Raw genomic sequence first — 12,626 nt, forward strand, 5'->3', positions numbered from 1 at the left:
GGTTAATTAACAAACGGAGACGTAACAATAATAATGATGGAGTCACATTATTAGATATTGAAAGGGTTTTACTGAAGTTCTAGTATTAGCCTTAAGCTGCCATAGCAGAAAATTGCCTGAAATATAAAGTTTTTATCATCTGGAGAGTAAAGGTAATTTTTTCTAACTTTATTGCTAAATTGTCTAAATCCTTCTAGTGTATACAACAGCATGATGCATTATAGTATAGATTATATACAGTCTTAAACAAATTAAAAGTGTGCTTTTCTATCTCATATTCAATGTAGTGCATATTTATAAATTCTTGCTTACAAGAGGGGTGAAACTAGTCATCTTTTTTATTTATTTTTTACAGAGAATTTAAATTAAACTAAGGATACTTAGGCTACTGACAAATTAAGATTTTATGGCTCATATCAATTTATTTCAGGGCTCTAATAATAATAATTTATCTTTTGTTCATGTGCAATGGGCTCCAGTGGCAAGATTGTGTGCCTACAAAGCTAAAAACTGGGTTTCAATACCCATGGTGGGCACAGCACAGATAGCTTATTCTGAAGCTTTGTGCTTAACAAACAAACCTGTACAGTGTTTAAGTAAAAATGCATACTTACTAGCACTAATACTCAAAGTTTTTTTTTTAAATGGGACTAATTAATGTACAAGAAAATTGTGCTCTGAAAATTTATAGATATAATGATATATGTGTAATAAAATATATTACAGAAAATTGGATTTACTCTTATTTAGTTTTCTATAAATTTCTATTGGAAAAGTATTGTTGCGTCAGCGAGGTCACGTGACTAGTGTCACGCCACCTGTTTTCTTTTTCCTCCAACCACTGCTGTAATTTCTCTTCTCGTTCTTCTTGTTTCTTTTGGTGCTCTTGAACTTTAACAATACTCTCTGACTGCAAATCAATTACTCACTACCTACACACATTGTCGTGTCACGTTGTGAGCGTCTTATATATATACCAGACTACCCCCCCCCCAATCTAGTAAATGCTAGAGCACTCCCGAAGGAACGGGATAGTTCTAGAAACAGGTGGCGTGACACTAGTCACGTGACCTCGCTGACGCAACAGTATGAATAATGCTGAACCTCTCATTGAATGTTTGATTAGGTTATCTTAAATACTGAATATCGTTATGTACAAAGTAAAACATTTCCATAAAAGTTGTATATGCGATGTGATACATATTTGAAGAAAATCAGATGTACTGTGCGAAAAGTTAAAAAGATACATTTAGTTTCAGTAAACTTGTTATGTACAAGGTTTGTCTGTGTCTTTACATAAAACTTCATATTTATGTTTTTATTACTGATGTTTTGTGAATATCAGGTTCATTGATGACAATATTCGTATCGAATAAATTTAACTTTTAGTTTATCAGTTCATGAATATTTCTGTTCAAGTTAGTATTCTATTTTATATGCATTTTGTTATTTATTTAATTTTTCAGTGTGTAGATTATTTCATCTAATAAACATTAATAATTATTTTTCTATAATTAATTATTAATTATTTTTGTATTTTTTGCTTCATTTGTACTTTTATATTATTTAATTTCAATCTTACCCCTGTGAAGGATCTTCTCTGATATGCTTCATTTAAGTTTTAATGGCTTCTGATAACAAAACCTGTAAGACAATCACCAAAACCAGAAAAGACCATTACACACTGCTAAAAATTTTTTTGTGGTAGGTGATGGTCATTGTATCAGGGCACTGCTGCTAAATCAAAGTTTGTTTTAAGATTTTTTTTTGATAATAAACAAAGGGGAAATTATAATTTTAACAATACTTTGTTCAAAGCATCAGAATGGTGTTTTATAGACAAATATTTTTACCCCTCCATTATGTTAAATGTAAACTGTATTTAAGTTAACATTATTCCCAAATACAACAGTAATGTCGCTGTGTATTGTTAATAACAGTCTAATTAATGAAAACAGGTTTTTGAATTACTGCATTAGGGTTCACTCGGGATGTGTAACAACTACCTGTATGTGAAATAAGCAGGACAGTTAAAACTTTATAAACTTGTAACATTTGTTGTGCTTTCTCTATGTTCAGTCATCAAGTCTATAGAACATGCGAAGAATGTTCATTATGATATTACTGATGCATGATACTGATGTTGTGTAGGTGAATCTTGGAAAGCATATCACATTCATAGTAAAATCATTAAACCAAATGTTTAAAAGAATTCCATCGTTAACAAAGATCTTGCTTCTTCCCAAAGGTACGCACATGTCGTTAAGCCCCGAAGCAGAGGAGGTGGCAGGGTTTTATGCCAAGATGCTTGAACATGATTATACTGCTAAAGACGTTTTCAATAAAAACTTTTTCAAGGATTGGAGAAAGGTTTGTTTAAAACTTGAATATTTTGTTGTTATTTTCCAACATCTTTTTTATGATATTGCCTTTAAATATCATATTCACTCACTGTTTATCTAATAATAATTTTTTCCTTTTTTGAGTTGATGTTTTCAAATGTTTGATTGTTCCTTTTTATACAAGTCGTCTTGTGACTTCATTTTGTTTTGTCTGGTGCCGTAGGTGATGACCCAAGAAGAAAGAGAACACATCACAGACTTAAAGAAGTGTAATTTCAAGGAACTAGCAGAATACTTCAAACAGAAATCAGAAGAGAGAAAGAACATGTCAAAGGAGGAAAAAGCTGTAAGACACTTTGAATGTATACTTATATTTATACTTTAGAAATATTTAAAGAAACATAAGCTTGTCTCACATATTTTGTGGTTGGTTTTTTTTGGGGGGGGTGAATGCTAGATTAATGGAATCTTCCATACTGGAGCTTTCTGGGGTTCATTTCTGATCAATTATTTTCAATGAACAAAAATTTTAAGAAAACCTATATTTGAATTCCTATAAACAGTCTGGATAGATGAAAAACTGAAGGTGGTAGCTATGTTTAATATCTAAATAATATCTAGATTATAAGAACGTAATTTTGGTGATGGAGATCACAAAACAAACTTTTCTTCTTATTTCCTTACATTATTCTTGCAACTGAAGGAAATTGTGACAAATTCTACTAGATACAATGGGTTGTCTGCATAAGATGTTCAGATTAAAGCTGTTAAAAAACTCTGTTTGTGACTCAGTATTAAAGATCTAATTGTCTGTATTTTTACTGACATGTTTACTTATTGCTAGCACTTTAAAAATTACATGCTATTATATTATGATCAAGACATAATACTATATCCTTTTGAATAAAATATTCAACAGAAATAAATTAGAAGGTTTTTAGTAATTTTTACCATAGTCTCTGTTTTATAGGAAATTAAAAAAACGAATGAGGAGATACAGGAAAAGAATGGATTTTGTATTATTGATGGGCACAAACAAAAAATAGGAAACTTTAAAATTGAACCCCCTGGACTTTTCCGTGGCCGTGGAGAACACCCAAAAATGGGAATGTTGAAGAGACGTGTTCAGCCTGAAGACATTATCATTAACATTGGAAAGTAAGTTAACTTGGCAGAAATGAAAAGTTTATTTTGCGATTAGGTTGAATCGTGTTTCATAGTTTAGACTTAATAGATTCAGTAGTAAAAATAAAAGTTATTACTTTTGAATTACATGATATAAATCAAAATAAAGTTTTAAACTTTGTTTGTTTATTTATTTGTAGTTAAGCACAAAGCTACACAGTGGGCTCTCTGTGCTGTGCCCAAAATGGGTATCAAAACCCAGTTTTTAACATATAAGTCCACAGACTTGCCACTGGGGGGCAAGTTTTAATCTGGAGAAATATGTATGCTTATTTATATTTATTTAACAATTGCAGAAACAAATTCTTTTTTACAATGAAATCTCAGTTAATTTCTATTGAAAAATATCTTTTTTGCTGTTTATCTTTTAAAAACTTTAATGTTTTTCCCCTAGTTGAAGACCAGTTTTGATAAATAGGACAGTAGGTAAATACATGTTAAAAACACTTTTATGTAGACTTTCCTGTATAGATTTTATATTGAATAGATTTAGCTGAACTTCAGTTAGAAAATTAATGTATTGGCTTGATGGATTGAGTTTTTATTTTATTTTTGGCAGTCTACCTTATATTTTCTACAACAGAAAACTAGAAATTCAAGTAACAAAATAGTATCAACATACAAAATCTATTTTCGTTTTAAATGATTTTTTTAAACTAAAGAGCATTATTGTTTGTTCTATTGTTGTGTTCCTCTTGTATTCTATGTGATGAAAACTTACTGTTGAATTATATTTTCCTTGATTCAAAGGTTTATTTTTGCCCCTTTTCACGTGGTTGACTTTTTTGAAATTATTCTTTTGAAAAACGGTGTTTTTGTTGTCTTTACTACATTGTAGACTGTTACTATTATTTATGATAAAAGAAATTGGTCCTGCTCCCAAATCTTTATCACAAGTCATCTGTAACTTGTCCTCAGTTTATTTGGGCCATCATTCCATTCACACCTAAATCTGTGTTTTTACTTCTTCATAAGAATTGTCTCTTATTAGTCAAAAAGTTGAAGAACCACCGGAACGAAGAATATTGTTGTCTTTGCTATTTTATAGACTGCTGTAATTACATTCTATTTGACTACAGAGTGTTTGTCTTTACTTTTGTTTACTCTTAACTATTATAACTGTACACTTCACTGAAAATAAAATCTTGAAATTGAGGCCTAACTATAATTCCTTGTTTTGCTGACCCAAGCTGTGCTGATTAGCTTTGAATAGCTGAAACTGCACTCCACAGCAGAGGGTGCAGTGAATCAAAGAATGCCTCTATGTCACAGATTATATTTTTTGTTTAGCCTTTGGTGAAATGAATCTGTAATATAAACAGTAAGTAGTTGGTCTGCATAAATTATTACATAGACACATTGGTCTGCTGTATAATATTGAAAAATAAATTAGGAGCAGTGCCATAATATTGTTACGTCTCTGGTCGTTTGTTAATTTCTGGTATAAATTCTTCCCAAGGAACTACAGCGATACAAGTCCTATCTTAATTAAAACTAGTTTATTCTTTCTCGATACAACTTTGCAATACAAAGATTTTTCCACATTCACTTTAAAGTTAACTACTTTTATAAACACATGCTATAATTCACAACAATTCACGCACTTTACTTACAGTCACTACCACTCGCTTCATTCAATTATCTGTCTCTATATCTGTCTATCTGCCATTATCTCTGCTTTATATGACGGGCTTATATACTAAAATAGAGGGTGCCTGGAAAAGACTAGAGTTGCCAAGAAAAGTCATGATCCTTCTAGAAGCTCATGACATGTTACCAGCGTCACGTGACTTCCGCTGTCATAACAATATTATTCACATGCCTAAATTAATTTATGGTGAGTTAAAACATAAACCTAATAAATATTATAAGTATATCCTATTTGTCTAAAGAATATTTTTCCTGTGGTGTTTTTTTTAACTCTAATAATTGTATTTGATTTTATTAAAGAGTATTGTTGTCTATGCTTCTTTGTATTCTATTAACTATTACAATTAACAGAAAATTATACTCATCTAATGCTAAGCTTGTAACACAGCAGTTTTCAGATTTGACATTTACTAACAATGTAGTACCGAAAATTTTCTTTCTCATGATACCTTTATGTACTTTAGCTGTTGTAGTTACCTCAGAGTGATCATACATAGGTAGGTAGATAAATAAAACTTGTTTATTAAATATAATGAGACATTCTACTTGGCTAAAAGTATTGTTGTTTTTACATCACCTTCTTAGAGAAGGAATAGTTCCCAAACCTCCAGAAGGACACAAGTGGAAAGAGGTTCGACACGACAACACTGTTACTTGGTTGGCATGCTGGGTAGAAAATATTCTAGGTGCTTCCAAATATATCATGTTGAATCCCAGCTCAAAACTGAAGGTAAATTCACTGCTTATCAGTTATTTTAAAGTAGATAAAACCTGTAGACTAATACTGAATCTTAGCAAAAAAAAGATGAAAGTGAAGTTCCCACTTAACTACTTTACACTATTAAGCCATGAATGATATGCCAAGCACAAACTAAAGATATAGCAACTGCTTAAATACTTACTGAACTTTGTACTTAATTTGTGGATTTGGAAAAACTTAACTATAAATTAGCCAAAATAGTAATCATCTCATTTTCCTTCATAAATGTAAATAACATGATGTAATTCCTAAAGGACTTATGGTTAAATTAACTCAAAGACTAACTTAGAAAATAAAGTCATGCTCTATGAAGGGATAAAGTATCACCATCTAAATATAAACACAAAATAACATTAATGAACATTATAAGAAGTTAAATTATACAAAAGAGAACACAGAGTTTATCACAATATGTATAATTATTCAAACTTTCTACTTGTACCAACACTCACTTGCTCATATACAAAGGAAGTTCAGATAAATAAACTGAATTCAATCCTTGTTTCTGCAAACAAGTCCCAATTTAACCCCATTCTATCTGCAATAGCCCATCATGCCAAATAAGACATAGAATAAATTGTGATAATGCTAAAACAATGGGTTATGAACACACATGAGAACAATAAAGATAAAAAAAGCCTTCTATGCCCACCTACAAACTAACATAGAAGTCAGAAAAAACCTCTATTGAAAATATTCAGTTAATTAGTTGACTGAAGTCCTAATGGGAGGATCCCCCAAATGAGTGAATAGTACACCAGCCTCTCTCTATCAAGAAGACTCAGGATCAAATCTTGGTCACTATTGCAAAAGAAATAATCCTTCTCAAGACTTCCTTGTAGATGGAAGCTGATTAGCAGTTAAAACATGGGATAAAAACTAGTTAGTGATTGGTATTTAGTAATTAAAAATAATTAGCAACAAATTAATAATTAGATTTGAGTAATCATATAGGTTCATGACAATGAACAACTACGTAATTATAATGAAAAAAATGTTGCACACAATTTACTGTGTTTGCCAGTGTAAAAAACGATACTTTTTATTCTTAAAATAATCCCCAATTTTACTTCTTGTCTTATACACAAGCTCACAGATAGAGTTCCAGTAAGAACTCTCAGGTTAATAGCATATTTAACCAAAACTATATTGTTCCTTTTACATTTGTTTGTTTTTTGAGTAAATGCATTGACATCGTACCACCTATTGTGTTACAATAAAGTATTTATAATTGTATCATTTGTCTCGATCTTCATAACTAGAAGTTATTTATTTCACATGCTAGTTATAATTAATCAAAGCATTTTGGATTTGAAATGTCTTGATCTCATTCGTCATATTAAAATATTGCTAATTTTGTATCAAAAAAAGTTAGTTTCTGTAATGTACACTAAATTAGTACAAGTTAAGAGGAAAATGTTAAGTTAGTGAAAATGAAGTTAGACAGCATGATTGTTAGTTTAGTTCTACTGGGAAATATTTTAAAGTGAGTTTTACAGTTTAACAGAGATAAGGACAATAATTTGTCTTATCAAAGGGTGTTCTAAAGTAACTGAACCTGCCTGTGTACACTTTGAGTAAAATAGAATTATTCAAAACTCTGAATACAACTGTGGTAACCCACGTATTAACGTAAGTGAATTTATCACAGATTGTGTAGTAAGAAACAGAGTAGATAGAAATAATTTCTCTTGTCAGTTGAGTTCTAAAGTAACTGAACTAGCCTGTGTGGACTTTTGAAAAGAAAGAGAATTATTTAAAGCTTTAGATACAACTTTGATAACTATTGTGAAACGAATTTTTGTACACAAGTTTGACTTGTTTTGAATATATTATTTTAAAACAAATGGATTGTTTGCTGTCCATTTATTCTTGACACAATAACTCAGTAATTAGTCAATAACATGATACAGACTCACTGACTAACTAATCAACTGATTAAATTATTTTTTATATTACAATATTTGCTTTCCACAAGTCTAAAAAATTTAAATGTCACATCAAATCTATGGAAATTTCTAGGGATCACTAATATTGTGCCAAAACTCTCTCTAGCAAACAATAGAAGACATCTAAATTAAAATATTGAAAAGCATAGTTCACAACAATATTATCAAATGCTAATGTACTGTTTATTCTACTTAAAACTATTTAAAAGTAAATACTGGTATTATTTTCTACTCCATGCAGGTATTCTTTTACCATGATATATGTCAGGTTTTTTATATATCGATGGACTGTAATATTTATAGTAGGTGTCTGTGACTTGTTGGTGATAAATGTCAACAATAAATAAACAGCACACAGTTCATTTGTTTTAAAATAATATATTAAAGCAAGTTAAACGTACATACAAATGTTTGTTGCTCTTCTGGTTATCACAGTTGAATTCAGAGTTTTAAATAATTGTCTCTTTTTCATCAAAGCTCACACAGCCTGGTTCAACACAATTGACAAGACAGATTATTCTTCTCTACTCTGTATTACAATATAGTCTGTGATAATTTAGCTTTAAAAATCGCCACTATACACTCTCTATGGCTAAACTCACAATCATGCAGTCTAGATCTATCTTTTCTTTCTAACTAGATAACTAACCAACTCAAACTACATTTTGGGCATGTATTTATAGCCCGACTGAGATATTACAATGTAATAATACTCAATTAAAACAACAAGAAAAACTTGCATTAAACTTAAACAGAATCTAAAAATGTATATCTAAAAATATATATATATATATAAATTTATTTATATATAATTTTCATATAATTTAAGCTTACTTTAATTTACAGGGTGAGAAGGACTGGCAGAAATATGAAACAGCTCGAAAGTTGTATAAACATGTTGATAGGATCAGAAATGAATACCGAGAAGACTGGAAGTCAAAAGAAATGAGAGTGAGACAGAGAGCTGTGGCACTTTACTTTATTGATAAGGTAAAGTACTTTTAACTTTACTGCAGACAGTTTCTCTAAAAGGCAATGTTTTGCATTAAATGAGATATAATAAGCTACCATCAAGCTCTCTCGTGTTAATTAGTTTATTGAATAATTATAAGTTATGGTAATGATTACAAACTGACCATATATGTTACTTTATATGTGAAAAGAGCAGTATTAACAATATTTAGTTATATTTGTGATAAATTTAACACTTAATGTCCTTAATGAAGCTGTGGCATTTAAAGATGATCATGATTTTATTCCTTCACAGCTTGCCCTTCGTGCGGGTAATGAGAAAGAAGAGGGGGAAAGTGCAGACACAGTAGGCTGCTGCTCACTGCGTGTGGAACACATAACTTTATATGATGAGAAGGATGGTAAAGACTATGTTGTTGAGTTTGACTTTCTTGGTAAAGATTCCATTCGTTACTTTAATAGTGTCCCAGTAGAAAAGCGTGTGTACAAGAACTTGAAGATTTTTATGGAAAACAAACAACCTGGTGATGATCTGTTTGATCGCCTAAATGTAAGTTGTGTTTACAACTTTTTTAATTTTGGAGACTAGTGAAATTCAAATGCCATAAGTTCGTTAAAGTAATCACAAATTTCAATAATTTAAGTACTAAACTAGTAAAAGAGTGTACGTTCATAATTGAAACTATTTTGATATGATATTGGTGTGAGTGGATTGTTTAAAATATTTACTTAACAAAGTGAGTTTGGTATTCAGTTGGCAACCTGTGTGGTGGGTTGAGATGTTCTAGTAATGACCTATTTAGTTGGTTAAACTCAAACTTGTTTTAAGTGGTATAATAATATATCTCATGAGCTGTTTCAGTAGTAACTTGTTTGTTCATCCAGTTCTAGTGCTCTTTGTTTAGTAACTTGTTGGTCTAGTTTTAGCATTGTTTCAGCAGTAAGTTGTTCATTGGATGGTTTTAGTGCTCTTTCAGTATTAATTTGTCTGTTGGTCCAGTTATAATGCTGTTTTCAGTTGTAACTTGTCCACTAGGCCAGTCTTAGTACTGTATCAGTAGTACTTTATCACTGGGTCAGTTTTAGTGCTATTTCAGTTTTAACTTGTCTACTGGGCCAATTTTAGTACTTTTTCAATAGTATGTTATCAGTGGGTCGATTTTAGTGCTATTTCAGTAGTAACTCATCCATTGGGTTGGATTTAATGCTTCATGAGTAATAACAGTTTTTGGGGTATTTGCGTTTTGGGCCGGTTTCAGTACTATATTGATATCCTAACTTGTCTAATGTGTCATATGTTCAGGTGAAGCTTGTTTCCCTTAGAGTGAAAAGATAGGTCCACCAAATAACAAATTTTACAATATATTTATTACAGGGTAATCCTGAATTATCAGAACTTGTGAGAAATAAAGAGGCTGGACACATGTGTACAGAAATACAAGAAACATGTGTTTTGTTTTAACATTGAGGGTGATTACTTTTACTGGAGAATTAAAGATCTGTTAGTTCTCTAACTTTTAAGCCATTAGACCAGAATATCTTCAAGAAAAACTAACTCAAAAACTGTCTGTTGAATTAGTGTTCCAGTTTGAGAAGGTATCGCTTTATAAAGTTAAAATCTATAGCATCATACCTTCCCAAGGCTAATAGCACTACCCATGTCATTGGTCATTCCCATCTGAAAATATGGGAGGCTATAACTCCAAGATTGCACCTGACCTACCATTGGCTAAAACTAATGTCTACTTTCATATGCAAGTTGTAGTTATACAGCTACTATTTCCATTGGCAGATCAGATATTATTCCAGGATAATGACATAAAACAACAGGTAGCTAAAGCAAAATAATTCAATTCTTTCTTAACAATGTGATATGTGAGAAATACACATACATATGATAAACTGACAAATTTAGAAACAAGAAGGTACTAAACAGATGGTATGCCTGCATACCACAGATGGACTTACTTCATTAATATTACAGTGGCAAATTTTTTGATGTACTGGTTTTAGTATGTAGTATTGTAGTGGCAACTTATATCACGGACTGGTTTTGTTATTGTTGCAGTGGCAACTTGTTTATGGCTGGATTCAATACTGTTGTAGTGGCAACTTATATCATGGACTGGTTTTGTTATTGTTGCAGTGGCAACTTGTTTATGGCTGGATTCAATACTGTTGTAGTGGCAACTTATATCACGGACTGGCTTCAATATTGTTGCAGTGGCAACTTATATCACGGACTGGCTTCAATATTGTTGCAGTGGCAACTTATATCACGGACTGGTTTTGTTATTGTTGCAGTGGCAACTTGTTGATGGGCTGGATTCAATACTGTTGTAGTGGCAACTTGTTTATGGGCTGGCTTCAATACTGTTGTAGTGGCAACTTATATCACGGACTGGCTTCAATATTGTTGCAGTGGCAACTTGTTGATGGGCTGAATTCAATACTGTTGCAGTGGTAACTTGTCTGATGGACTGATTTCAATACTGTTGCCTTGTCTGATAGAGTGGCTTCAGTACAGTTGCAGTGGTAACTTGTCTGATGGACTGGTTTAAGTACTGTAGCAATGGATAGTTTTAGTAATGTTACATTGGCAACTTGTCTGTTGGACTGACTTTAGAACTGTTACAGAAGACAGTTTCAACACTGTTGTAGAAGTAACCTTCTCCAGTATCTGATATTAGTGATGTTTGGATTGTATCTTATCTAAAGAGTCAGTTTTGATGCTGATGCGGTTGTTTTTTTTTGGGTGTGTGGAGGGTTGATCATACAGTAATATAGACCTTCTAGTAGAAGGAATATGTAATTTATAGAATCCAGGGTTATACATGATTAAATATGTTTATTTTCAGACTGCCATATTAAACAAGTACCTAAATGAACTCATGGAAGGACTCACAGCCAAAGTTTTCAGAACATTTAATGCTTCTAGAACACTTCAGGAGCAGCTAAGCCTCCTGATGGAAGGTTAGTAATGGATTCCAAACACGTTATATTTTTTGTTACAATGTCAAGTAAGGCCTATATATTAGAACACACACATATATATATATATATATATATATTATTTAGAAAATCTAAAAATTAAGTAATAGAATACATCAAAAGGAAAGATAGCATGAATTTTATGCAGCATATCCAAATGTAATTAAATGTCAATTCATGAGAGAGAAAAAAAATTACATCCACAATGCCAACATCCAACACCAGGGTATAAATCATAAGATGGGTCATTAGGTAATGTGCCCTGGTTTTTAGAGGAACTGGTAAAAGTAAGAATCAAATTGTTTTGGGGGTATACTATATATATCCAATTTAACCTCAACTTCACTGGCCTCACATGATTAAGAAATAAATATATAATTAAGCAGATGTGGGTGCTCTAGCCCACAATGTCCCACATCTTTACCACCTTTTGCTGTCTGCAGCCAGATGTGGGTGCTCTAGCCCACAATGTCCCACATCTTTACCACCTTTTGCTGTCTGCAGCCAGATCTGGGTGCTCTAGCCCACAATTGGGACATTGTGGGCTAGAGCACCCACATCTGGCTGCAGACAGCAAAAGGTGGTAAAGATGTGGGACGATCTTTACCACCTTTTGCTGTCTGCATCCAGATGTGGGTGCTCTAGCCCACAACGTCCCACATCTTTACCACCTTTTGCTGTCTGCAGCCAGATGTGGGTGCTCTAGCCCACAACGTCCCACATCTTTACCACCTTTGGCTGTCTGCAGCCAGATGTGCGGTACATAGTTACGTCTTG

The 12,626-nt window shown here is 32.1% G+C and overlaps 1 protein-coding gene across 1 annotated transcript in view; it reads left to right on the plus strand.

The window, feature by feature from the left end:
• LOC106474175 (DNA topoisomerase I, mitochondrial-like) overlaps positions 1 to 11,831 on the plus strand; it is a gene marked incomplete at its 3' end in the record, with an annotated part of 21,566 nt that extends 9,735 nt beyond the window's left edge. Inside the window, exons 6-12 of the mRNA XM_013934867.2 lie at positions 2,249 to 2,370; positions 2,566 to 2,688; positions 3,313 to 3,500; positions 5,763 to 5,907; positions 8,733 to 8,876; positions 9,154 to 9,408; positions 11,717 to 11,831. Of these exons, the coding sequence (XP_013790321.2) occupies positions 2,249 to 2,370; positions 2,566 to 2,688; positions 3,313 to 3,500; positions 5,763 to 5,907; positions 8,733 to 8,876; positions 9,154 to 9,408; positions 11,717 to 11,831 (1,092 nt within the window). The remainder of the gene's footprint in view (positions 1 to 2,248; positions 2,371 to 2,565; positions 2,689 to 3,312; positions 3,501 to 5,762; positions 5,908 to 8,732; positions 8,877 to 9,153; positions 9,409 to 11,716) is intronic.
• Between the last annotated feature and the right edge of the window lie 795 nt (positions 11,832 to 12,626).

The sequence above is a fragment of the Limulus polyphemus genome, unplaced genomic scaffold, assembly GCF_000517525.1.
Source record: "Limulus polyphemus unplaced genomic scaffold, Limulus_polyphemus-2.1.2 Scaffold6913, whole genome shotgun sequence".
NCBI classification, from domain to species: domain Eukaryota; kingdom Metazoa; phylum Arthropoda; class Merostomata; order Xiphosura; family Limulidae; genus Limulus; species Limulus polyphemus.